Below are 27,938 nucleotides of genomic sequence, written 5' to 3' on the forward strand. Positions count from 1 at the left end.
GGGATACGAGCAGTACATCACTGACTCTCCCAGCTCTCCGCTCGGGCTGGGTGAGGCTGTTTCTCCTTATTCGGGGGCGGTGAGGCCAGGGAATTCGTCTCCGCCCTCCGCTCTGCAGGTGATTAAAGGGAGGAGATGGGACTATTTTCCCCGGCGGAGGGATTCAGTGAAGGTTGTCGGTGACGCTACCTAGCTGTCTCCTGGGGCTGGCGGCGCGCACACAGAGGGGGTAACACCTTCCCCTCAGGCGGGGCGGGGGGAGCTTTACCCTGGCGACATGGAGGCCAGAGGCAGCTCGGCTGCAAAGGAGGGGCGAGCCCCATCTGTGCCCAGACCATCACTGGTCCCGCAGGACCCTGCATGTGTGAGTAGGGCGCGTGGCCTTGGGACGCAGAGATCAAGTGCCTCATTACACAGATGGGGAAACTGAGGCACAGAGAGTGGAAGTGATTTGCTCACAGCCACACACCCAGCCAGTATCAGAGCTGGAAGTAGATCCCAGGCATCCTTTGCCCTGCTCTAACCACTGCTGGCACTGCCTCTCTTGAGCAAGAGGGAGTGGTATCGGTGCTGGAGACTAAGCAGCTATTGCTTCCTTCCTTCCCCAGTCCCTGGGTCAGTGATGTCCTGCTCCACCACATAAAGACAGTTCTATGGGCTTTAGTAAGAGCAGATGTTACTTGCAGGTATGTGGGTAAGGATACTAGTTTTCTGACACTTAGTCACTGCAATTGTTAAACCATTTCCCCTCAAACATTCCAAGAAAATTCACCTTTGGCCGGAGACCATGAATGGATTTGTAGCTGACAAGGACTTTACAGAAACAAGTTGTGATTTACTGAAGAGAGAAACTTAGCAAATGTAAAAACAAGGAGGAGTGTTTGCTGATACAGACTAACACGGCTATTCCTCTGTAACCTGTCACCTTAGCAAGTGTAGGAACCCATCCTTAAATATATTGCTCTTGACAGAACAGTTTAGGAAAGCACAAGAACACTATCCAATAGGGTAGGACAAGGAATAAAATAGGAAGACCACTTGAATTGTAGTTAGGTAAAATTATCTCCAAGGCTGATACAGTGACTTGAGAAACATCAGGATTGATTGCAACTCATATGATTTTGAGGTTACAGGGACAGCAACTGACCATGAAACTGACATTTGTTTAAATATTGACAGTAATTATTCTTCTTTAAGAATTTAGAAACTCTTTGGTCATTTCCATCACAGCAAGTTTGATTTGTCCAGTGTTTGAAAACTAAATGCTTCGTACTCCCTGCACTCAAGTTTCATTTGCTCATGCTTATTTTAATGTTGTCTCCAGCCAGACTCAATAACGTCCCTAGAGGCCAGAAGGGGAAGTTTGTATGAAGACTGGCTCATAAGGGTTTACTGTCCAGGATCCCAACGCATGTATGATGTGCAAGCTCCAGAACAGGTGAGTAGCTCGAGAAATTTGTTTTAGCATCCCTTGGGCTTGACAGGGTCAGAGCTAAGCGTGTAACGATAAGAGACTGTACATAATATCTGAAATAACTGGCTCAGGACTCCCTCTAGTTTCTGAGTAGTATTTGCTAGGCCTCCCTGTGAAAGGAATAAGAAATCCACTTGAGAACTCCCAAACGTATTTCTTGTGTTTTGGTGTCCCAAACCCTCTAAAAAGGGCAACAATAAATCAATAAAACAGAATAAAAATAAAAAGAGAGTGCTTAGCTTTAGTGTAAGGGTATTAACAACTTCTAGCAATATGTCTGTACAAGATCTATGACTTTGAAATTGTCCCCTCTCTGGAACTCTGTTGAACAGTAGCAGCAAAATTACCTGCATAACTAGGGAAGTGAGATGAGCAATTGCATTTTCTGTGGAGATAGCACAATAGTGCACCCTTAGGAATGTGTGCTGGAGGCTCTAACCTTGAAAACCATGATTAAATGTCAGTTTACAGCACTTATTAATAGATATCACTTTTGGGGCTGTGACCTGCAAACTAGGCAAGGATGTAGCTTTATCCCAGTAGCTGTTTGTCAGTCATTTACAGCAAATCCTCCAAAGCTACTCCTGGAAAAACCAAGAAGGTAGATAGTTGGTTAGGTCTGGGTTGATTTAAATTGTTGTAAACTGATCCATACAAACAGATGAATTCTGCGAAGAAAGAAGAGTCTCTTTTGGTGGGAGAAGAGATGTGGGAGCCCTGACTTCTTAGGGGATGTTTAATTTGCTCCTTCTGTCTCCTGCTTGAGCAGGGTAAGGTTGAAAATCTGACTCCTTTCCCCTCTGGTTAGGGTAACACATAGTTAAAATCACTTACCGTTTTCTGGAAACATAGTCAGCCCACTCCACTGTTGTCTGTACTCATCAGGAAGAACAGCCAGCTAGTGTCTCTATCCTGCTTGATCAGTGGTCTATATGTGTACCTTACATTTCTTGTGCTAACTGGAGTAGTCTAGACTATACACTTAGCATTATATTCAGCCTTTATACTGGTAAGTGAGCCTTATAGAAGCAGCATTGACTATTCTCGAGGATGAAACGATTCTCTCTGCCAGGTGAAAATAAAGTGGATGTTAAATGTTTATTTTATTCTTAAAATCAGGAAAGCTATATCCTAGTTTCAAGTAAACACAGGACTCCAGATCTGTCTCTTTCCAGCCTGCCCTTGCAGACCCTGACCTAGCCTCTGTTCGGCATCACATTCTCCAGTCCAGAATCTGCTAAACTCAAAAACCTGTGAGTATCTCAGGCAAATAGGCGCATGACTAATATCAAACACCAGAATTTGGCTTCTCATAGTCAGAGTCCAAACGAAACAGTATAAGAGAGGACTAAGACTTCATCTCAACCTGAGGCCTGGTCTACACTACGATTTTATACCGAATTTAGCAGCATTAAACCGAATTAACCCTGCACCCGTCCACACAACGAAGCCCTTTATATCGATATAAAGGGCTCTTACTATTGGTATCTGTAATCCTCCCCGATGAGGGGAGTAGCGCTAAAATCGGTATTGCCATGTCGGATTAGGGTTAGTGTGGCCGCAATTCGACGGTATTGGCCTCCGGGTGCTATCCCACAGTGCACCATTGTGACCGCTCTGGACAGCAATCTGAACTCGGATGCACTGGCCAGGTAGACAGGAAAACCCCGCGAACTTTTGAATTTCATTTCCTGTTTGCCCAGCATGGAGCGCTGATCAGCACAGGTGACTGTGCAGTCCCACAATCCAAAAAGAGCTCCAGCATGGACCGTACAGGAGACACTGGATCTGATCTCTGTATGGGGAGACAAATCTGTTCTATCAGAACTCTGTTCCAAAAGACGAAATGCCAAAGCATTTGAAAAAATCTCGAAGGCTATGATAGACAGAGGCCACAGCAGGGACTCAACACAGTGCTGCGTGACAAGTGTAACAGAAAGCCAAAGAATCAAATGGATGCTCATGGAAGGAGGGAGGGGGGGACAGAGGACTCAAGCTATCCTACAGTTCCTGCAGTCTCCAAAAACCATTTGCATTCTTGGCTGAGCTCCCAATGCCTGAAGGGTCAAAAACATTGTTGCGGGTGGTTCAGGGTATATGTCGTCAATTTCCCCCCTCCCCCCCCCCGTGAAAGAAAAGGGAAAAAAATCGTTTCTCACTTTTTTTCAATGTCACCGTATGTCCACTGGATGCTGCTGATAGACGGGGTGCCACAGCGCTAAACAGCAGCATCCCCTCCTCTCCTCTCCTCGATGGCAGATGGTACAATAGGACTGATAACTGTCGTCATCATCCCGTGAGTGCTCCTGGCTGACCTCGGTGATGTTGGCCGGGGGCGCCTGGGCAAAAATGGGAATGACTCCCAGTCATTCCCTTCTTTAAGCTTTATCTCCTGGAGATTCAGTCCTGCCTGGAATATCATAGCAGCTGGAGGCTGCGCTCCTCTCCCTCCCTCTCTTTAATGTCTAATGGAGATTCAGTCTTGCCTGGAATATCATAGCAGCTGGAGGCTGCCTCCCCTCATTTTATTTCAATAAAAAGTCAGTTTCTTATTCATGCATTCTTTATTACTTCATCACACAAATGGGGGGATAACTGCCATGGTAGCCCAGGACAGGTTGGGGAGGAGGGAAGCAGCGGGTGGGGTTGTTGCAGGGGCACCCCCTAGAATGGCATGCAGCTCATCATTTCTGCGGGATGTCTGAGGCTCTAACCTGGAGCGGCTGTCCTCTCTGGTTCTTTAGTAGGCTTGCCCTATATTCTAGGCCTGACTGACTCTACTTTTAGACAAAATGTAAAGACGGGAATGACCTGGGGAGTCATTCCCATTTTTGTTCATGCGCCCCCGGCTGACTTCAGCGAGGCCAGCCAGGAGCACCGATGACAGCAGAAGGCGGTACAGTAGGACTGGCAACCGTCCTTACCAATTTCCGAAATAGCAGACGGTGCAATAGGGCTGGTAACCGTCTCTGCTACCTTGCAAAGGCAAGTGAATCCTGCTGTGTAGCACTGCAGTACCGCGTCTGTCAGCAGCATCCAGTACACATACGGTGAGAGTGAAAAAAAGGCTAAACGGGCTCCATGGTTGCCATGCTATGGCGTCTGCCAGGGCAATCCAGGGAAAAGAGTATGAAATGATTGTCTGCCGTTGCTTTCTCGGAGGGAGGATTGACTGATGACTTTTACCCAGAATCACTTGTGACACTGTTTTTGCCCCATCATGCATTGGGATCTCAACCCAGTTTTCCAATGGGCGGGGGAGACTGCGGGAACTATGGGATAGCTACCCACAGTGCAACGCTCCGGAAATTAACGCTAGCCTCAGTACATGAACGCACACTGCTGAATTAATGTGCTTAGTTTGGCCGCGTACTCTTGACTTTATATAATCTGTTTCCAAATACCAGTTTCTGTAAAATCGGAATAATCCCGTAGTGTAGACTACCCTTACTCTTTTTAAGGTTTAGAAAAGCTTGTGCAGCCAGCATCTATCTCTCTCTCCTGGTCCTTGTAACACGCAGATACCTACAGTAGGTTGACTTCCTGAATCTGCATCCTTATATCCTCTCTTCTCGTGAAGAATCATTCCCAGCTGGACCCTTTTGGTCTCTCTTACAGAAGAACCCAGCCATGCAACAAGGACAGACCTCTCTTCTCTTCCATGCCCAAACATCCTCTCCTTGTCAAACACTGGGTGGAATCTTACATGATTGTTATTATGTTCCTGTTGTAAGCAATTTTGCTTTTGGTGAGCTTGTAAGCTTGGACAGTATAATATTCAGGTATTTTCCTCATTTTAAGCCTGTCCAGGGAATCTCACCATCAGTGTCCGAGAAGATCAGAACAATAAGCACTCTGTGCAAAAGAAAATCTTCAAAAGATTGGCTAATGCAGGAACCCTCAACTCCTTTACAGGTACATTGGGTATATTTTCTCTTTCAGAGGGAGTAATTAAGTGCATCATCCTGTATGATATCAGATGTAATGATTCTTCCATCCAACTGCATGTCCATCAATCTTTACTTTTTTGTTTTGTTTTATTTATACACAATGAGAGTGCTTCATAGTTGTTCTGAGGGCCCTTCATGTTATTTTCATACACAATTAGTATGTTGCACAACACCCTCAGTTTCATCAGCTTTCCCAGCCAACAATTACCAAACAGAAAAGAGACCCTGAAAAACATTGACCACAATATCTATTGCTTTCTAAAACCAGGGGGAATAAATTTTTTTTTATAGACTCATAGCTGAAGGTCAGGAAGGGACCATCCTCCATTCCAGTGGTTCTCAACCAGGGGTATGTAAACCCTTGGGGGTATGCAGAAATCTTCCAGGGGGTACATCAACTAATCTAGATACTTGGCTAGTTTTACAATAGGCTACATAAAAAACACTAGCAAAGTCAGTACAAAGTAAAATTTCATACAGACAATGATTTATTTAAACTGCTCTATATATTATACCCTGAAATGTAAATACAATATTTACATTCCAAATGATTTATTTTATAATGATATAGTAAAATGAGAAAGTAAGCAATTTTTCTGTAATAGTGTGCTGTGACACTTTTTTTATTTTTATGCCTGATTTCATAAGCAAGTAGATTTTAGGTGCAGTAAAACTTGGGGGTACCCAGGACAAATCAGACTCCTGAAAGGGGTACAGTAGTCTGGAAAGGTTGAGAGCCACTGCTCCAGTCTGACCCCCTGTAGTGTGCCCTGAAACTCAGCAGGCTTAGGCTGTGTTGGACCAAATGGAAAATGTTCCATAGTTGAGGGGAGAATTCTTTGCCAGCAGTCCCCTCCCTCCGCACAGCTGACTGCACTACCCACATGCCACATCTCTGTAGAGGCTAATGGGTGACAGCAGAAAGAAATCTGCTCGGGGGCCAGCGCGGTCAGCTGGGGGGAGAGGAGGGAGCTGGCAATCTATTTTACAAGGCTTCGTAATCTACCATTTGCAGATCTCTGCTCTAGTCTATGCATCCTTGATTCTGAACTATGACTCAGGTGAGGGGATAGTAAAATGTGGTTGTAGGAAGTACTTATCTATCCCTTTCCTAATGGTTCATAACATTCTGTTCACTTTTTTGGCTGCTGCTGCATATTGAGCAGATGTTTTCAGAGAACTATCCACAATGACTCAAGATCTCTTTCTTGAGTAGTAACAACTAATTTAGAACCTGTTATTTTGTATATAAATTGGGATTGTGTTTTCCAACATGCATTACTTTGCACTTATCAACAGTGAATTTAATCTGCCATTTTGTTGCTCAGTCACCCAGTTTTGTGAGATCTCTTTGTAATTCTTCAAAGTCAGCTTTGGACTTAACTATCTTGAATAATTTAATATTGTCTGCAAATTTTGCCACCTTACTGTTTATCCCTTTTTCTAGATCATTTATGAATATGTTGAATAGCACTAGCCCCAGTATAGATCCTTGCAGGACCCAGCTGTTTACCTCTTTTCATTGTGAAAACTGACTATTTATTCCTATGCTGTTTCTTATCTTTTAACCAGTTATTTCATCCATGAGAGGACCTTTCCCCTTATCCCATGACTGCTTATGTTGCTCAAGAGCCTTTGGTATAGGACCTTGTCAAAGGCTTTCTGAAACTCCAGGTACACTGTATCAATTGGATTGCCCTTGTCCACTTGCTTGTTGACACCTTCAAAGAATCCTAACAGATTGGTGAGGCATGAGTTCCCTTTTCAAAAGCCATGTTGATTCTTCCCCAGAATATTGTGTTCATCTGTGTGTCTGATAATTCTGTTATTTACAGTAGTTTCAAGCAGTTTGCCATGTACTGAAGTTAGACTTACTGGCCTGTAATTGCCAGGATCACTGCTAGAACCTTTTTTAAAAATCAGCATTACATTAGCTATCCTCCAGTCATCTGGTACAGAGGCTGATTTAAGTGATAGGTTACAGACTACAGTTAGTACTTTTGCAATTTCACATTTGAGCTCCTTCAGAACTCTTGGGTGAATATTATCTAGTTCTGGTGACTTATTACTGTTTCATTTATCAATTTGTTCCTAAACCTCCTCTACTGACACCTTAATCTGAGACTGTTCCTCAGATTTGCCACCTAAAAAGAATGGCTGCAGTGAAGACAGATGCATATAATTCATTTAGCTTCTCCACCCTTGTCCACCCTCCGCCCTTGTCATCCATTAGGAGTCCTTTAGCATCTTGGTTGTCCTGTGGCTGCTCTGATTTTTTTGCAGGATTCCTGCTTCTGTTGTGCTTAAAAAACAAAAATTGCTAGTAGGTTTGGTGTCTTTAGCTAGTTGCTGTTCAAATACTTTTTTAGCCTACCTGATTAAACTTTTACACTTAACTTACCAGAATTTATGTTCCTTTCTATTTTCCTCAGTAGGATTTTACTTCCAATTTTTAAATGATGCCCTTTTATCTCTAATTGCCTCTTTGACTATGTTTTTAGCCATCATGGCTTTTTTTTTTTTTTTGGTATACATTTAGTTTGAGACTCTGTTATGGTATTTTTAACAAATTTCTATGCATCTTGCAGGCATTTAATTCTTGTGTCTGTTTCTTTCAATTTCCGTTTAACTACCTTCCTCATTTTTGTGTAGTTCTGCTTTTTGAAGTTAAATGCTGCAGTGGTGGACTTCTTTGATATTTCCCCCCCTAGAAGGATGTTAAATTTAATTACATTATGGTCGCTATTACTGAGTGGTTCGGCTATATTCACCTCTTGGACCAGATTCTGTGCTCCACTTAAAACTGAGGGCTTGTCTACAAACCACCACTTAAGTCAATGTAATTTACGTCACTTATGATATGAAAAAGTCACCCCCCTGAGTGACGTAAGTTACATCGACTTAAAGCAGTGTCGACTTCTATCCTCTCCTCCTATGGGATGTCTGTCTAAACTGTGTGTTCCTCTGCACTTGTCAGCTTTCCCTCATCCCTTTTTAAAAAAATTCCTCTATGTCCTTTTTAATTTTACAGGAATCTGATTCCATTTTGGTTTAGGAGGAGCCCACTCTTTCTGTATAGGTTCCTCTTTTCACAAAAGGTTTCCTAGGTTCCTAAAAAGCCTAAATCCCTCCACCAAACACTATCGTCTCATCCACTCATTGAGACACTACATTTCTGCCTATCTAACTTCTCCTGTGTATTGAACTGGAAGCATTTCAGAGAATGCTATTGTGGAGGTCCTTGACTTTGATCTCTTATCTAGCAGCCTAAATTTGGTCTCCAAGACCTCTCTCCTACCTTTCCCTATGTCACTGATGCCTGTGTGTACCGCAGTCAGTGGCTTCTCCCCAGCACTGCACATAAGTGTATCTAGATGTCTGGAGAGGTCTCCAACCTTCACGCATTGTGGACAATTCACGATGTGGTTCTCCTGGTCGTCACAAACCCCATTACCTATATTTCTAATAATTGAATTCCCCATTACTATTACATGTCTGTTCCTAACTGGGGCCCTCCCCTGGCGGAATATCCTCACTGCGAGAGGATACTATGACATCATCTAGAAGGAGGGTTCCACTTGTGGAATCATTTCCCTCTGCTCCAGCTTCATGTTCTCCTTCCCTAAGGTTTCCATACTCCGCAACAGCACAGAGGAATGAAAGAAGGGGGTGAGGTGACCAGACAAACTGGTTTGAGGAGGATGTTCCAAGAAGAAAGGGCAAAATGGAAGAAGACATGGAAGCATTTGTGAGAGGAGACAAAAGGGTATCAAGGGTATCTCCACTGGTGGAGAGGTGATAGCAAGGCGCATGAAATGAGACCAAGCTCTAGATTTAGTCTGGGGCTTCATATTGTAGGACTTTGAAAGCAAGGACAAATATTTTAACCTGATGCATATCAGTGTGCAGCGGCAGTCAAAAAAGCTAACAGAATGTTGGGAATCATTAAGAAAGGGATACATAATAAAACAGAAAATATCATATTGCTTCTATATAAATCCATGGTATGCCCACATCCTGACTATTGCGTGCAGATGTGGTTGCCTCATCTCAAAAAAGATACATTTACTCCTCATAACACAAAAACTAAGGGTCAGCAAATGAAATTAATAGGCAGCAGGTTTAAAACAAACAAAAGGAAGTATTTCTTCACACAACACACAGTCACCCTGTGGAACTCTGCCAGAGAATGTGAAAGCCAAGACTATAACAGGGTTCAAAAATGATCTAGATTAATTAATGGAGGCTACTAATCAGGATGGTCAGGGCAGCCTCTGTTTGCCAGAAGCTGGGAATGGGCAACAGGGGATGGATCACTTGAAGATTACCTCTGGGACCCCTGGCATTGGCCACTGTCGGAAGACAAGATACTGGGCTAGATGGACCTTTGGTCTGACCCAATATGGCCGTTCTTATGTTACGCTCTTATGTTCATAGTGAGGTCACTCAAAGAGGGGGTGATGTAGCTGAAGTGCTGGGCAGGACAATGAGTCCCTTCTGTCCCCAGCCCTGCCCTGGCACACCTCTCCTACCCCCAGCACAGCCCCTACTCGGGCTTGTGATGGGATTCTTGGGAGGTAGTGTTACAGCTGTCTTCAGCAGTTCCTGTGCCTGGGGAATCTCATCCCCAGGAGAAAGAGGAATTGCTGAGATTTAGGATGGCCTAGTAGAGGGACATAACTCGGAATAATGGGATGAAACTGAGTCAAGACAAAATGTAGACTATCCGGACATGTTTCCTTAAAGTGACGTCTTTTGGGCCATCAGTAGTCTCCCAAGATAAATGGTGGCAGCTCCACTGCATGAATCTATTAAATTAAACTGGACAAAAATAACGGAGACTGTTTTGTTACAGTCTGATCTTGCTACAGTCTGATCTTGAATGGTACATTGGGAATGGACATGATAATCTAACTGGGATTATATGAATCTTGGCCAAGATCTTCGTAAGCCTGTGTTTCAAAACTGCTGAGTACTCTCAGCTCTCACTGGAGTCAACAGACTAATAAGGCTTCATTGCATCCAGAATCTCTAAGATGAAAGTCTTTAAAGCTTCTGCAGTCAAAAGCCTTTCCACTGTTTGGTCTTGGAGAGAGACAAGTATTTCCTGAGAGCCTGATTTACAAGAGCCTCATGCTTTTTATTTTCTCTCTTAATGAGCTATCCTCCCTATCCATTTCCCTATTGGCTGAATCCTACTGCATTACCTGCACTGAAGGCAACAAATGTGCTCACTCCCCGGCCCAGGCAGTAATTTAAGCAGCTCCCAGATCCTAGCCAGCATGGTAGTTCTTTCTTCATGCTCATTGCCAATCAACAGAAGGGTTTTTCTGGTTACATCTGCAGCCTTAGCACCTTGTTTTGTGGAATATCTAGGATGTACCTAGTCAATACTTGGATGGGAGAACTCCAAGGAAAACCTAGTGGGCCAAATACAGTAAAGCTAGAGCAGGAATGTCTTTGGCCCAGCATGCTGCAGAAAGTGGTATTGTTGACTGAGTCTTCCAGATCAGCCAGCACCTTGGCTTGGTGTTGGGGCAACTGCGCTGTTGGAAGAGATGTAAAACCAAAGACCAAAGACCCAGCTCTGTATGGACATTAGATATGTCGTGGCTATTTCTGCGGGAATAGGGGTGGGTCCTGCCAGATTCCAGTTTGGGTAATAAAATTCTGCCTAACTCTATTTGTGGCTGTTTCAGCTTGATAAGGTATTCTAAACTTCCTGTCCTAAACCATTGCTGTGCACTGCTTAACTGGTGCTGCAAGACTCTTTGCACAGCGGTGGTTAGTGAAGCTGGGGATCCTTTGGGGGTGAAAAGTGCTATAGTTATGCCCCAGGTTGTAGAGGAATTGGAATTTGGACCTAGGTGGAAGGATGAGCAGTGTGATTTTTGCAAACCAAAACTGTTGTTTTTTTCCTTCTGTTAAAATCTCTGCAGAGGGTCACCTCTTCCCTGGCTAGGAGCAGATCCCCAAGCACTTTTGGCAGAAGTGCTTCTGAAAGGAAAAAAGCTTGTGAAGATTGGCTAACACAGAAGCGGTTTTCTCAAGTGCAGGTAGGACAGAAGCTGTATTTTTGCAGGGATGAGGAAAAAGTAATTAAATGCAATGTCCTGTAACATTTCTGCTGTATGGACAATACCTAGTGGTTTGCCACCTTTGGGAAGAGTAACAAAAAGTTACCAAGTGAGAAGTGTTTTGGGGTGGAAAGGTAACTTAGTCAAAGCATCTAGTTTGAAATGGTTCCCTGCAGCCTGAGGCTCTGCATGATTCACTTGGCCCCATCATCATCGTCCTGTGATAGATCCTTTCAATTCCATGCAGTCTCCTGTGAGTGGGTGTTTTGGATAAGACTTTAATAACTGGGATCTTGTCTGCTTTTTTTCGGCATTTTTTTTTTAATAAGAGACAGGAGTTTTTGTAAGAGAAGTTTGTCTTCCTTGGGCAACATTTTCCATCCCTTTACTGTTGTACAGTGTGAGTGTTAGTTGCTGCCCGCCACACCAGAGGTAGCTGCATTTTAATGGTGCTATATAGATATATTTAGTATTTGAATTGAGAAGAGCTCTGTAAGTTATTATTTAAGGTGGCCTGCAGTTATATAATACAGGTCTGTCAGGTTTAGTGTAACATACTGAATGCCCCAAATAACCAAGGTAAAAGGGCCATTCAGCTTATTATGAAATATAGAGTAGTTTTTCTTTGGTTGCCTCTGGTTGCTGCTCCTTGGCTCTGACTCCTGCTCCATGCATTTTTCTGCTGATATCACTTCAGTAAGAGAACCCTGCTGAAGCATGACACCAGTCTACACGGGTGAGCCAGGGGTCTTTTAAAACTACATAGTGTGGTTTTGCAAAGTGAAAAATGAAGAAACAGATTTATACACATTGGGATGTAAAATAATATAGAACTTTGCAGAATCATGGAAGGTGGGAGCATCACGTCGGGGTCACCAGTGTTGTCAGATGCCTACCGGTGTGGTACTCTGCTCTGTTCAATGTTGATATCACTTGGCTGCGTGCATGTGTTCCCTCTGTGTGCTGTCCCAGCTCTTCGAAGATAGCTGACATAGCAGACCCGAAGAGAACCCCCAATGACCACAGAGTCTAGTAAGGTACGAAGGCACTTCGGCCAGGTTTATTGTCAAACAAAGCACAATAATAGTTCCCTCTAGATTGTTACTCTACAGGACGTACTATGAGTATGTGCCCCCTGGCAGTGGACTCAGCTCAGTCAGTGGCGGGACTTTCCACTGCCCCCTCGGCTGGACAAAGACACTGCCCCAGGGATGCATTCTTATACACAGGTACAAACAAGCTACACATCACTCCTGACGTATGAGGTGCAACCCCTCTACGTAGCAAGATACAACCCCTCTACGTAGTAAGGTACCGCCTCTCACCTTGTACACGTTGGTTCGAACAAAACAACTCTATCCATCATATTACCCTTTTGGCCCTGTTATTGGGATGGGTCAGCCTGTTCCTTGTTATCTGTGTGGAATGTGCAAGTATATGAATGTTCTGATCTCTAGTGTTCAGTACCTTTTAGGTACGTATCTTTTTGCAGCATCAGCCCTTTCCTTGCCAGCTTCTGTGAGCAGGGCCTGCCTCTGGCTCAGAGCTTAACTTTGCTTTATGTTAGCAAAGTCTTGACCATTACTTTAGTTCAGGCCTTAGGCCTCATACCAGGCCTCTGATACCAAGGTTTATATCTCAGGGCCTCCTCTTACTACAGGAGGCTCTTTCTTTACTTGCATAGGCAAGCTCCAAACACCAGCTGTGTTCCATCAATGATGTGGTACCATCAGCACATTAGGGGTAAACAAACATAACACAGGAAATTCTAAGTTAAGACTAAAACTTCATTCTTAAATGGTGCTCTCGAGCATGGGTATTGCAATAGAGTTGGCTTGTGAAATCATCTGCAGTAGCAATGAAAGGCAGGAAGGTGAGTGAAGAATAATAACATTTCAGCTTCTCTCTGGCTTTGGTCTACACTCAAAGTGTTGTTCTGGACTAATTACAATGATTTAAAATTGATCAGGTTATACTGGTGCAAACCCTTAATGTAAATACACTTAAACTGGTAGAACCTTGGGAATATCAGGTTAATTTAAGCCTTAAGTAGGTTGGTTTAAGCAAAGTCAATGTAAGTGAGGTTTCAATCAGTTTGTGTGTATCTACACAAGCAGTTTGCATCAATGAAATTAACTCAACTTAAAATCAATTCAATTACACTGGGGCGACTTGTCCAGTGTAGGCCAGCCTTTAGCCCCTTACCACAGCTATGGCCCTTACGCACAGTACCCTGTGCAGTTTGGGTCTGAAACTGACCAGTTCACTGAAATGTGAAACATTTATCATATATTTTTAAAGGTGAAATTTAAAGTTTGCTGTTAGAATCTTTCCTGTAAAATATAGAATTACTTTCTCTTTTTAAATTAATTCAGTACTTGTAAAAGGTGATGGAGATTGCCAGTCCCGGAGACCAGAGTCCTCTGACTATCCCATAGCTTCCTCGCCTGTGTGCCTCAATCATGCTCTGGAGGGAGCACCTCTATGAGTGAGAGATTTGTTCAGTCTCTGTTGTGCGTTCATTCCGTGGCCTCCTTGCTGAGACTGCTAATAAGGGTACTTGCATTGGTTGTGGTACTAGATTAGGCCTTAGGAACTCTTTATTTAAAAACTAGATTGAGAACATCAGTTCAATTGAAGGTTACAAATTTAAACTTTTTTTTAAAAGTTTCCGTGTGCTGTAATTGACAATGTGGTGATAATAGCTCTTTCCTGTTCTTACTTTCAAGGCTGTGGATTGAGTTTAGAGATGGTGGGTGTTTAGTTGGGAAGTATGGAGGGAAACTTGTTTGTGTAAATAAATATTTGGGGTTTACAATACAGAGGGGTTAATAAACTGGGAAGGGAAAATGGAAGTGCAGTGTAAGATTAAATCGTCCTAGGAGGTTTTCTTCTCAGGAGGGAGTTCTGCCATATTCTTTCTCATGCTTGAACTGATGCTATCTTTGCTCTTTTATCTTATCTGCTTTTCCTTCCCATGCTTATCTGAGCATCTAAATGCCTAAGAGTGCCACCAGCCCTTCCATCTTTGCTGATCAAAGAACTTAATCTACTTTACTGATACTGATTATTTTGAAATCAGAGTTAATTCTAATGACTATTTTTTATTCAGCAGTTTTACTTCCCGGTTTTGCTGATATTTTGTTAGGCAATATCTAATGAAGGCCAAGATATTATTGCTGCTACCCAGTCCATCTTGGACAGAGAAAATTATTTTGTTAAGGTAAGGAACATATATTTGTCCTTTTCACCATATCCTGATGACTACACAAGAAAACATGTGGGTGTCAAAATCTCTGTGCCCATCAACAGTTGATGGTAAAATGTCAGTAGCTGATAGTATCATAAGACCAGTTATCTCAAGATATGTGACCTTTGAGCCAAATTCTGCTCTCAAATATTCCACTGTGAATCAGAGAAAATAGATTTTCATCACTGTATCTTAGACCCCATATCTTTAGTTGAGTCCTTGTGCCTTTCTTTCCTCACTGGAAGTCATAGTGTCATTTTACCTATAGCTACCTGAGATCTGATGTTATGACCCATGTCTTCCTCTGTGCTTCTTTCTCCATAGACTGCCAGGTTTTCATTTTTGCTGCTATAGATTTACCTGTCCTCTTGGACACTCATAGCTCCTGCTGCTATGGTGCCAATCCCTAGCATTCCATGATCATGTTAGACTCCCGGATCATAAGATTGGCTTAAAAACCATGAGATGTTTTTCACCTGCCCTCTGATTTTTCCACCTTTTGGGGTATGGGATCATTTCAGATTCAACGTTTAATCTGAAATATGCATACAGAAATACGAGCCTGCCTTTTCGCTGCTCAGAGAGGACTTAGCTCACCCTCTTCTATCCCTTTGGATGTGGGGTGCTGACACTTTATCCCCCAGCCCTAACTAGTCAGGGTGGGCATTCTTCCATGTCCCTGCCCACAGTTCTCCTGTACCCCACTGAGTCTCTCTGTATTCACTTGCCCCCATATTTCTGGCTTTTCCCTTCTATGCTACAACACAGTCCCTTGCACGTCATGTTGCCCTGCAGCCCCATACTCCCTGTGGCCTGATGCTCTGGGAAAGAGATTAAAACTTTATGGTAAATTACTGCTGTGCTTAATGCTGAATTTGCTATTGATTCCCAGCCTATTTGGCACCACCCTTTCCCCCTTCTGCTAGGCCACCACACAGGCCTCTGAAAGGAGGATGCACTGAAGATGGGACCCTAAATATGGGCTTACAACCAGTCTCTTGCTTAAAATATCGATATTTATATTTGGTCTTTCTGTTTGGTCACTTAACTGCCCATTTCCACCTACTCTTCCGTTCACCCCACCACATCTGGACTCTGTTTTCTGTATAGACCTTCTCATCTCTGAAAGATGAGTGCTTAATAGGTTACATAAAAACATTAATATCCTCTGCCTCTCTGTAATGTAGGAGGTGGACAAGTATTTGAGACACAGAGATTTCCTAGAGCTGAGAAAGAAGGAGATCCAGTACAAGAAATGGCTGGAGTGTGTTTCAGAGCCGCTGCTGCAGAAAATTGAGGACAAAGTTGACAGCCAGTCAAGTGAAGAAATAGAGGAAAGGAAACGAAAGCAGCTCGCTCTATATTTAAACTACTGTAATAAGAAGGTATCCGTAATGATTTTATCATTGTATGGGTTGCACATTGAGGGTTGCTGGCAAAACCACCCATTGTTGACCTTTTAATTGATACAATGTGGCATAGCCATGGGATCTGCATTAGTCTTGTTTGTACTTGATCTTTTTTTCTTGCTAACAACATAATTGTGGTTTAAACTAACAGCTGTTGTGTTCAGGTAATGATTGGATTGTCCAGTGTACCAGAAACATATGAAATGGTTCCAAACTGGATTTGCTGTAATGAGAAAACGGTGGGGTTTACTCAATGGGCTATGAAACGTTTAGCGTGAAAACCATATGCTAAACAGTCCTCCGCAGAAGAAGTCAAGGACTGAATGGGTCAACAGAGACTGAACTATACTCTGACCTCTCAAGAGTTTTTCCAGGATGGTTTTGCAGCACATTGTCAGAGCAGCATGGGGAAGCACTCACTTCTGTGTTCTACCTGTCCTGTGAAGCAGTAGGACCACAGGCTGAGGTGGTGCCAATGTAGTATCTTAACAGAATTTTCAAAGTGGAGTGACATTACCAATTTACTGAAAAAAACACTTAGTAACTTGAGTGCCTTGTTTCCTGTGATTTAATACTCAAAACTAATCATGCTCAGGGTAGAAAATGTCATTCTTTTGTAAAGTTCACACTGCTAGTGAGCACTTTGAACATGCAGGACAGCTGCTGCTAGAGTTATACTTGAGTGTCTCTTAATAGAAAACTGCTAAAGTCATTCTCTGGTTCATGAACTAGATGTAATAGAGGACAGATTTCTTCACCAAATAGTGACTGAACCAACAAGAAATGATGCTATTTTAGACTTAATTTTGATAAGTATTGAAGACGTCATAAAAGAGTTGACTGTAGAAAATAACCTTGGATCAAGTGATCACAAATTAAGTCAGTTTAAATTAAAAGGAAGGATAATTAAAAACAGGTCAGTAACTAAGGTTTCTCAAGAGACTTTAAGAAACATAATTAGTAAAGTCAACTGCACTGAAGAGCTCAGGGATTTAAATGTGGAGAAGGCTTGGACTTTCTTAAAGTCAAGGGTGCAAAAACTATTTGGAATTTGAGTCCCAAGCAAGGGGGAAAAACTCGTCTGGAGTGCTGCCCTACCTAATTGGATGAATAATCACCTCAAAAAGGATATTAGGAGTAAGCAAAGACCCTAAAAAGAATAGAAGAAAGGATTGATCAAAAGAGAAACTTACTGTATATACTTGTTCATTAGCCTGTTCGTTTATAAGCCGACCTCCCCAAGATGGTTAGGTAAAAATAGGAAAAACTGTATGACCCTTTCATAAGCCGACCCTATATTTCAGAGGTTGGCAAACTTTGGCACCTGGCCTGTTGGGGTAAGCCTCTAGTGGGCCTTGACGTTTTGTTTACCTGGAGTATTCACAGATACAGAGCCCCTCCGCTCCCTGTGGCTGCAGTTTGCCGCTCCCATTGTCTGGGAATGGCGAATCGTGGCCTCAGCGAGCTGATGGGCTCCATGCCTGCAGACGCTCTAGGTAAACAAAAATGACAATGTATTAGATATTCAATTCAATGATTTCATAGAGTTTTAAAATCATCAAATTTTGGTGTAGACCCGTTTATAAGCCGACCCCTGCTCTTTGATGGGTCACTTTTTTACCAAAAATATTTGGCTTATGAACGAGTATATATGGTATGTCTTGGTGGTCAAAAAATGAAGGGATAAAGTGAGAATAGCCAAAAAGCAAGCTGAGTTAGAGCTTGCAAAAGGATTTAATACAAATAATGAAAGATTCTTTGGACATAAAAATGAAAAGAGAACAAGAAAGGAAGAAATGGGCCTCTGTGCAGGGAGGATAGGGTGGAGATTAAGGATGATATACATGTGGCACAAAATGATGATATAGAGCATTAGGGCGAAGGTAGAATGGCTGATGGGAATAAGTGCATAGAAATGGAACTTACCACATGAGAGATGAAAGCAAAACTCATAAGAGTTTACTGCGCTCATATCAGAGGAATTGGATAATTTCCATCCCAGAATACTGAAAAAACTGGCACATGAGAGTGCTAGTCAGATAGCAAAGATTTTTAATAAACCTATCAAATCTGGGATGGTACCATATGACTGGAGAATAGCATATGTAATACTTATATTAAAGAAAGGGCAAAAAGGGACATTGTCAACTATAGACCAATTAATCTGACCTCAATAAGTATGCAAGGTATTAGAACAAATTCTGAAGGAAGGCGTAATTAAAGATATGGAGGTAAATGGAAAATGGAATAAAATTCAGCATGGTTTTCCCAAAGGTAGGATGTGCCACACTAACTAGATATCTATCTTGTGTAAGATAAATTATTTTAAAAGAGGAAGGACATGCAGTAGATCTAATGTCTGGTCTTCAATAAAGCATTTGATGCCTATTACAATGGCTGGTGAGTCTTGCCCACATGTTCAGGGTTTAGCTGATCGCCATATTTGGGGTCGGGAAGGAATTTTCCTCCGGGGCAGATTGGCAGAGGCCCTGGAGGTTTTTCGCCTTCCTCTGCAGCATGGGGCACGGGTCACTTGCTAGTGGATTCTCTGCAGCTTGAGGTCTTCAAACCACAATTTGAAGACTTCAGTAACTCGGACATAGGTTAGGGGTTTGTTATAGAAGTGGATGGGTAGGGTTCTGTGGCCTGCTTTGTGCAGGAGGTCAGACTAGATGATCACATTGGTCCCTTCTGACCTTAAAGTCTATGAGTCTGAGTCTATGAAATTATTAATTAAGATGGAAGAGACAGGTAAGGAACTGGCTAAAACAAGATAACAATGGGTTGGGCTGAAAGGAGAACATAAGAACGGCCATACTGGGTCAGACCAAAGGTCCATCTAGCCCAATATCATGTCTTCTGACAGTGGCCAATGCCCAAGAGTGAATTAACAGACAGGTAATCATCAAGCAATCCATCCCCCGTCACCCATTCCCAGCTTCTGGCAAACAGAGGCTAGAGACACCATCCCTGTCCATCCTGGCTAATAGCCATTGATGGACCTATCCAGTTCTTTTTTGAACCCTGTTATAGTCTTGGCCTTCACAACATCCTCTGGCAACATCCACAGACTGTGTGTTGTATGGAAAAATACTTCATTTTGTTTGTTTTAAACCTGCTGCCTATAAATGTCATTTGGTGACCCCCCAGGTCTTGTGTTATGAGGAGGATTAAATAACACTTCCTTATTTACTTTCTCCACACCAGTTATGGTTTTATAGATCTCTATCATATCCCCGCTTAGTCATCTCTTTTCCAAGATAAAAGGCCCAGTCTTATTAATCTCTCCTCATACGGAAGCCATTCCATACCCCTAATCATTTTTGTTACCCTTTTCTGAACCTTTTCCAATTCCAATATATCTTTTTTGAGATGGGGGCAATCACATTTGCACACAGTATTCATGCCATGGAGAACTATTGGGCTGGAGGGAGGTTACTAGTGTAGTTCCTCAAGTGTCAATGGGTCTTGAGACTGATCTTATTTAATATTTGCTTTGATGACTTTGGCACAAGAAGTAGGAGTGTGCTAATGAAATTTGCTGATGACACAAAGTTGGGAAGCATTGTCAATACAGAGGAGTATTGCAAAATGATACAGGAAGAATTGGATGACCTAGATCACCAGACCAATAGAAAGGGGATGAAATTAAAAAGTACAAAGTTCAAGGTAATGCATGTAGAGACTATAAGAATTTCTGCTGTAAATTGGGGCCTCATCAGTTAGAAACAACAGAGGCAGAGGAAGACCTGAGTGTATTACTCAGTCACAGGATGACTATGAGCCACCAATGTAATGTGGCCATAAGAAAGAAAAATGCCCAGTAGAGAGAGAGCCGTATTAATGGCATTGAACAAGGCATTGGTAAGCTCTCGTCTGGAATAATGTGTATAGGTCTGGTCACTCATGTTCAGGAAAGATAAATTTAAATAGATGCAGAGAAGGCGTACTAGGATCATCAGGGGAATGGGGAGCATATTTTATGAGAGCAGACTAAAAGAGATTGGCTTATGTACACTAGCAAAATGAGGGCTCAGGGGGGATATGATTGCTCTCTATAAATACATCAGGGAGGTAAATGCCAAGGAGGGTAAAACTATCTAAACTAAAGGACAATGTTGACAGAAGAACAAACGGATATAAACTGGCTATGAGTAAATTTAGGCTGGAAATTAGAAGAAGGTGTCTAACCATCAGAGGAGGAAGGTTCTGGTGCAGCCTCCCAGTAGGGCTGGTGGGGGCAAACAGTGAGTATTAAGACACGGCTTGAGAAGTTTATGAGCAGGATTAAATGACTGCGTTGCTTGCACAGCAGGATATTGGAATTTATGATCTATGGGGTTCCTTCCAGTCATCCTTCATACGTAACTTCAATGCACAAAACAGAACAGTCACATCATCTATCACTGGTGAAATAATCATTTATGTTTATAAAATGTCTTCTCGGTCAAAGGAAACAAGTCTTTTAGAAGTTCTACCCATACAGCATCATGGGAATGTAGCCAGTTGGGTGTGAGAGCAATAGGCACACTGTGCTATAGTGGTGAAACTTTGGTCATGGAGTTTGAGATGCATGTGAAAAGTGACATGGAAGCTTTAAAAGTCAACACAGAGCAAACAGAACTTCAGTTTCTAAGGTTTAATCAGAACATCCCACACAGCATGGAACGCCGTTTATCTATTTTGGAAGGATGAAGGGCCTGGTCAGACTTTTTACTGAAGGCATGGGATTCAGAACTGTAGATACCATATCAGGTTTGCAGCCAGCCAAGCTCAGACTGTGATCCAGTAGGATCTCACAAGCTGGGCTGGGTCAGTACGTGGATGGGACGCCTCCAAGAAACACCCAAGTGCTGCAGAAAGTGGTGTTTATTACTTGGTTGCTGGCAGTTTTCTCGCTAAGTCATGGTGGCTTCAGTTCCCCATGCTACTGAATGAGACCCTGGCTACTTGAGATTGTTAAAGATACCGTGACCTTTTTCTTCAAAATTAGAGTATCTTAGTCAAATTCCAAGTGAGGCAATTCCACCTTGCCTATCTCTCTTCCACCCTACAGTTTCAGCTATGTATAGTATTCTCCATGCCTGTAAACTGTGCTATAGAGGGGGCTGCCTGGCAGTGGTGTGTGGAGTGAGGCTTATATAATCTGCTTTATCGTGGGTGGGGGGTGTTTCTTGTAAAACACTGAAATCCTTGGAAGGAAAATATGAAGTGTGGTGGAAAAGCTGAGGCCCCTGAGCCATTGCTCTGAGTAAGATGATGTAAGTAACCTACCAACATATCATGACCCCCCAGGCAGGTGTCACCATTTCACCACTTCCTGGAGTTCTCAGGGAATCCAGGGCACATTTTCCTCAGTGAAAAGCCCAGATCCCCTCTTGTATCATGAATTTGCGGGCTTCAGCCTTACCCTACAACCTGTGGCTGTGAACCCTCTAAAATCCTCCAATTCTTGGTTACCTGAGTGCATGGGCCTGTGTAGCAGTGGGGTATTAATACGCATTCATTGTATCCATTTGTGAATCATTTTGAGAGACTGATACTTTTCTGTGGCGTAGATAAAATCCCTGATGCTGGCTCACCTTAAAGCTTTCTTTTTCTGATGTTTTCTCCCTTTTTGGCCATTTCTTTCTTCCTGCCTTTCTCTCCCTGCCATTAGTCTTCCCCTTCTCCTGGCCCCCCTGCCTCCCCCCCTCACTGCCCCTCTGTCATCAACCTGATGCCCCTCTTCATCTCCATCCTTCTCCCTCCATTTTCCTGCGTCTTCCTTCAGGCTCCCCCACCCCTTCCCACCCCCCTCATGCTTCCTCCCTTCCCTTTCACTCTTCTATCACTCTCCTATTGCCGCACACCACTTGTCCCCCCCTCTTGCCCATTCCATCCCTCTGTTCTCCCTCACTTCTATCAGTCACTCCCTCCCTTCCCCCCTTTCATCCAGCCTCCTCCTCTCGTCCTCTGGTCTCTCCCCTCCCCGACCTTCCAAGTGCCCCCATCTCGGTCTCTCTCTCTCCCCAGATCCCTGCCAGCTCTCTCCCCACAGCTTCACTCCTCCCTCCCCCCTCTGGCTCTGCCAACGTTTCCCCCTCTCCCTGTCCCCCCATTGGCCCTCCAATCTCTTCCCCTTCTCCCCCCTATCCCATCCCACCAGACAGCCTTCCCCTGACTTCCATTCTCCCCACTCTCTCACCTCCCCCCTCCTCGCCAGTCCCACAACCAAGAGCAGGGGTGGCGGATGAATGGCGACATGGCCAATCATGGCCCGAAGACAGAAGCGGCTCTGCTTCCATCAGGCCACATTTGGCTGAAGACAAGGGTCTGCTCAGCTGCACCGGTATCAGGTGCTCTGTCTTTTCAAACCTCTCAGCTCTTCAGCAGCAGTGGATGTCACTTCCATCTCCTGCTGCACTGCTAAGCTACGGCCGGGGGGGGGGGGGTCTCCGCTGCACCTGAACAGTGTGGCAGGGACATGGAGGGAACTGTGCGCCGATGCTTCAGAGAATAGCATAGACGTCAAACTATGCCTGTGCTTCCATTTACGCTTGTACAAGGGACTAGCCATGAAAGACTGTAAGCTCTCCAGGGCAGGGACATAACGGGGTACATATTTATACAGCGCCTAGCACAATGCTGAGCCTGATCTGAGGCCTCCGTGCACCACTATGATATAAATATTAAATACAAACATACAAAGCAAAGGGGTGGCACTAAACATTGCATGAAACTGCTGCTGAGGAGTTAGAGCTGCATAAACAACAGACTCCTCCATCCACAGGACACTCAGTAAATGTACATGTAACCTTGCCAGCTAGGCCTCAGCACTGCTACCTCCAGTCACTACATCAGCAGCATCAGCCATGACCTGAGCTATCGCTTGCTTCCCACACAGGGTAAGGTGGCATTGGAAGATTATGATTCTTCAGAGTACGACCCTCTCTTCCTGAATACACATCCCACCTATCTGAAGGTACGGCCAACTGCCGCTTTTTGGCTTTTAGGTGCACCCTCTAATCAAGAAAAGTCTAGTGGCTAATGAGACAGCCAGTGTATGTTACTGATTTGTTGCTCTTAGGATTGGTGATACTCAAGATGGTCTTTTGGCTCAGGTGGTTCCACTTGCATTAGTTTAGAAAACTGAGTCCCAATCTTGCTGCCATTGCAGTCAAGGAGAATTTGACAGTTGATTTCAGTGGAAGCAGGAGAGCAGGCCCCCATTCCTTCCATATTAAACTCAGTAGTTAGCTGGGTAAGTTTAAATATTTCAGAAGAGTTTTTGTTTTACAGTTTTACTCAAATTTACAAAGGTCACCTGGGCTAAAGTCCTTTGACCAGGGCTTGGTGTGTCTCAGAGTAGGCCGGGTGTGTTTTGTTTGTAATACTGAATCACGCTTGTTTGGCTGACTTGCTGGGTGAATAATCCTATATTTCTTGTGGCTTGTTTTTGGTGGGAATTTTGTTTCCTACAAAAAGCCTGATTGCTCCAGAAGTAGTTGACTGTAGCCCACAGATATGGATACTGTTAGTGGGTACAATAGCAGCACCCCCATTTCTAATGCTTTGGGCAGCCTGTAGACTCTGCCCAACTTGTGCAGAACATGGGAGAGGTAATGAGAGGGTGCTTAGCGCAGGAGGCCTGGACTTTGGCTATATTCTCAATTTGCCATAGCATTGCTGGGTTCCTTACCACCTCTGAAAAGTAGGTTATTAACCGATTTGTGCCTCAAGTTTCCCATCTATAAAGTAGAGCTAATGACACCTCCCTACTCACAGGGTGTTTTGAGATGTAACTTTTGTCTGTGCCATTCTGAACCCCTCAAATTAAAATGTTATTCTTAGTCCAAGCATATGAAATACTGCATTTGTTATAGGTGTCAACTCCACCTTTACACGATCCGCTGTTAAAAGAGGTACAAGGAAGATTTCTTGAGGGTGGGCTTATCCAGCAATGTGAGACAGGTACGTAATATCATCCATATTCTTCAATTCGTGAAAGTGTTTCACACAACGAGAGCCATTCTGGCTAGCAATAGTGCTGCTGTTCACATTAGTTACCGTTCAACTCCCCACAGGAAGGATATACTCGGCCAAAGAAATGAACGACCTATATAAGGCAAAGTTGCCATTGCTTCCTTTAGGCCGGCAAAATATGGATGCAGCTGAATGGCTGAAAATACCCCCAGGATACATAGAAAGTGAGATTCGGCAAAGGAAGAGGTAAAGTCCAACAAATCTGCTGAGTGGCAATAGACGTACCCTCCATCCTGTCCGGTCATAGATCAAAGTGCTTGGAAGGGCAAGTTCAGGTGGTTTTACTGGTGGAGTCTGCTTACTTTTGTACATTTTGTAAGAAGTTAGTGCTGGTGAAAGGGGCTGGATTGCCTCCTGGAGAAGTAAGGGGTGTGTGAATCTATGTAGAAAGTGGGGGGTGGGAACAGCATGGTTCTCCGTATGGCCCCACCTGGAATTCCTGTTCCAGTGTCTTAAGAGCAAGGGAACTCTGAACTAGAGATGGGTTGTGCTGAGTCATTTCTTGCATTGCTCAGGGCCAGGCCTGGAGGCCAAACCTACAATTTAGCCTCTTCAGGATAGGGGAGGATGGCTAGTCAGATGAGGATTTCATCTGGATGTGTCTGAAGGCTCTTAAAAGAGCCAGAGTTTTGCTGCTGTCACTAGTGTCAGGCTCTTTGTGAGCAAAGCAAGGTGGCTGATTTACAGCTGTTCACTCAGCTTGTTTTACATTTGATCATTATGTTGTGACAGTTTTGAGGTTTTTGCTTCTGGCAGCCCCCATCCCCAACCATGCATTGTCCCTTGTGCTCCCAGTGAGGGTATCCTGCACCAACAAGCTACATCACAGAGCCAGGAGGCTTTAAGCATATATCACAGGCACTCTAAGAAAAGCATCAGTTATGCTTAAAATGCCGTAAGCAAGGAGATGGTTTAAAGTTCAGCTGATAAGTATCTTTGTAGTGAAAGATGCAAAACAAAGAAAATTATTACAGTTCAACTATAACCTGTTGAAAACTTTGTAATGGGCGCATGTGCTGGACAAAGCAAATACTGCTAACCCTGAGCGGGAGGTGTGGAACCTGGGTCTCCTCTAGGATTCTAACTCAGGCTGCAGGTGGGTGTCAAGATACTAAGAGGTGGATGCCAACTTCACCATGCCCCAGTCTGTGGGCTGGGAATCAGTACAGAGTGTTCCGTGGGCTGGCAGAGCATGTGGGGAGCCTTGTGCTGAAAAAGGGAGTGGATCAGCACAGCTGCTGAGTTATGGGGAAAGGGAAGCTTTTAGTAAGGGTTTTGACTCAGTTCTTCAAACTCCCCGTTGGTGCTGGTTCACCAAAGGCCTCTTAAGGAAAAACATGCCCCTTATGTGCAATGATAGCAAAGCTGAACCAAGTGAGAGGTTTTATTCCTTGTCTCTGTGTGGGTTTGCATGGGCAACCCTTACAACAATGGCTCCCCCACCTCTTTGCACTGGAGCCTGTCCCTGTGAGAGAGACTCATGTAGGATCAGCCCTTGCTACATCTCACTCGATTGGTTTCTGTGCTGTTTGCTTTCCATTCCTCACTTTTTCTGCCTTCTCTCCAGTTCTCTGCCACCCATTCCATTTTCCCTCCTCACTTCCTTGGATTTAGGGACAGTGTCACCATCCTCTGGCCATAGAGACTTTGGTACTGGGCAGCACACCATGTCTCCCATCGGTTCACGCTCTCAGTCCTATGGGTTGTTACTGTACCTAAGCTTTATTCCAGCATCCTGTTTAGAGAGAATTTGTGGGTAGTGGCAGGTTCATTCACTTAATCCAATTTTCCTGTTAAGAGAACATTTGTCAGAATGACTCAGTGCAGTTAATAGCTGGAGGTGAAGCATTGCTGATTTGGAGCAATCATTCATATGTGACAATATGTTAATGGCTGTTACCAATCTGATTTCTGTTAAAGGCGAAGGGTGAAGAGAAGCCATAACGCTGGCACCCTGGACTTCAAGGCCTGGGCTGACAGCACATGTCCTCCCACCCTTTGGAAAGAGGAGATGTATATCTACTAGAAAGTTAGATTTGGGATGTGCACCCAGGACCTTCTGCCAAAGCAACTGACCACTTGCCAGTCATCTTGACAAAATGCAATAAAACCAGCTTGCTAACCATTCCTTTCTGAAGTGCCAATTCCATAACAGTACAATACCCAAAGAAATGCAAAGTACTCTGTGCTACATGGATTTCCAGCCCCAGTAACAATACTGTACAGACTAAAAATCTGAGAAAGTTAAAATGGCAGGAGTTTCATTTAAAAATGTCACTGCACAGAGACAGATGACAGTGCCAAAACACTGAAGTTTATCGCAATGCTGTGAAATGTTTGTATTGAAAAGAGAAATAAATCACCGACATTTTCCCTACCTTCCCAGCCATGATATAGCCTTCTTAACAATCCCAGAGACTGCCTAACTAAACAGACAACAAGCAAGACCAGAAAAGGACATTTCTAGAATCTGCACATTCCTACATAAGGTGCTCTATTACTACTCCAGGTCTGATTTACTTCAGATATCAAAAAGTGCAGTGAAAACGTGTTAGGGAAAGCAGGTCCCTGGGTTGTCCTTTCCATGACCTTGAAGGATTCACTGACTAGTTCCAGATCTTGTTTATTTTCCAGTAGGCTAGAACTCTGAGGATGGGGCACCTTCAGAATCTCAAAAACAAATCCTCTGTCTGAACAACGAGCAAATCAAAGTGCCCCTGGCCAGCCAACCTCAGTTTGATGGAGGAAAGTAAGTGTAGCTTCTATAGATGTTAAACAACATTCTCAAGCAACTGTTTGAGCTGGTATTTACTTCACTGTTAAAACTTTGTACGTGAAAATAAACGTATGCGTGTGAAGTATAAAATAAGTTTGCTTACTAATATCATGCCACATTTGAATGACTTTCTGCTGGAGACTTGTTGCAAGCAAAGGTGCACAAACTGAGATGACTTAACAACAATGGTCATAGAAAGATTGAGTTACCCCAACCAGGCATGGAAGTAGAAGGCACATCTTCCTCGAAGACCAGTACTAACCATTCCAGCTGTATTAACTTCTGCCAATATTCTACAGATTGAATAGTTTCAATACCTTTAAAATATTGGGCCATTACCCCGTCTCACTAGGGGTAGGCTGCGATTAAATACAAAATGCAAAGGTTTGGCAATCACACCTTATTGTCTCACAACAAAATGCTGTCCCCTTAAGATGTATAAAACAAACATGATTCCCATCAATTAGATAGACACAATCTCTCAAAAGCTGCCAAGATTTTTTTTTTATTATTATTTAGGACTAGAAAAATTGGACCACAGAAAACTGTTAAAAGTAACAGAGGGTCTGACTTAAGTCCAGCAAAGAAAGGGCCTTCAGGCTGGTAATCAGGTTTGAAACTCTGTTAGGCATTATTAGGTATTGTAGCACCTGTGGGATACAAATTCACTCATTGTCTGGAACTGAATGCAATGCTTAAATGTCCACAAGGCAAATTCAGGATGCAATAACATGGTTACTATTTGTCAAACACTTTGAAAAACAAATCCCCTTTTACCATTCCTGATTTTCATGTGAGGAGGAAGATTTTGCTTGCAACAAATTTCAGTTCTACAAACCCCTACTGCACTAGCAGTTCCCATACCAAACAAAATTTACATTTTAATAGTCTTTCCTTGAATTTAGTCCTTATAAGTTATTTCCCATTATTTCTCATTCACCTGTACAATAAAATATATTTTTAAAAAATCAATATGC

General features: G+C 43.4%; 1 protein-coding gene across 4 annotated transcripts; it reads left to right on the plus strand.

Moving 5' to 3' along the window:
* The first annotated feature begins 34 nt into the window (after positions 1–34).
* Positions 35–27,281, plus strand: FAM228B (family with sequence similarity 228 member B). 4 transcript variants are annotated; one of them, XM_050950917.1, is made up of 10 exons: positions 35–118; positions 1,325–1,438; positions 5,276–5,389; positions 11,364–11,480; positions 14,650–14,724; positions 15,939–16,136; positions 23,047–23,124; positions 24,026–24,113; positions 24,227–24,371; positions 26,106–27,281. In XM_050950917.1, exons 2-10 carry the CDS (start codon positions 1,412–1,414, stop codon positions 26,209–26,211), a joined length of 948 nt encoding a protein of 315 aa, XP_050806874.1. In that variant the 5' UTR covers positions 35–118; positions 1,325–1,411; the 3' UTR covers positions 26,212–27,281. The 4 variants fall into 4 exon arrangements, with proteins under 4 accessions (XP_050806874.1, XP_050806875.1, XP_050806872.1 ...); XM_050950918.1 differs by having other exon boundaries at positions 87–179; XM_050950915.1 differs by lacking the exon at positions 35–118 and adding an exon at positions 199–364.
* The last annotated feature ends 657 nt before the right edge of the window (positions 27,282–27,938 follow it).

Source organism: Gopherus flavomarginatus, chromosome 4, assembly GCF_025201925.1.
Source record: "Gopherus flavomarginatus isolate rGopFla2 chromosome 4, rGopFla2.mat.asm, whole genome shotgun sequence".
NCBI classification, from domain to species: Eukaryota; Metazoa; Chordata; order Testudines; family Testudinidae; genus Gopherus; species Gopherus flavomarginatus.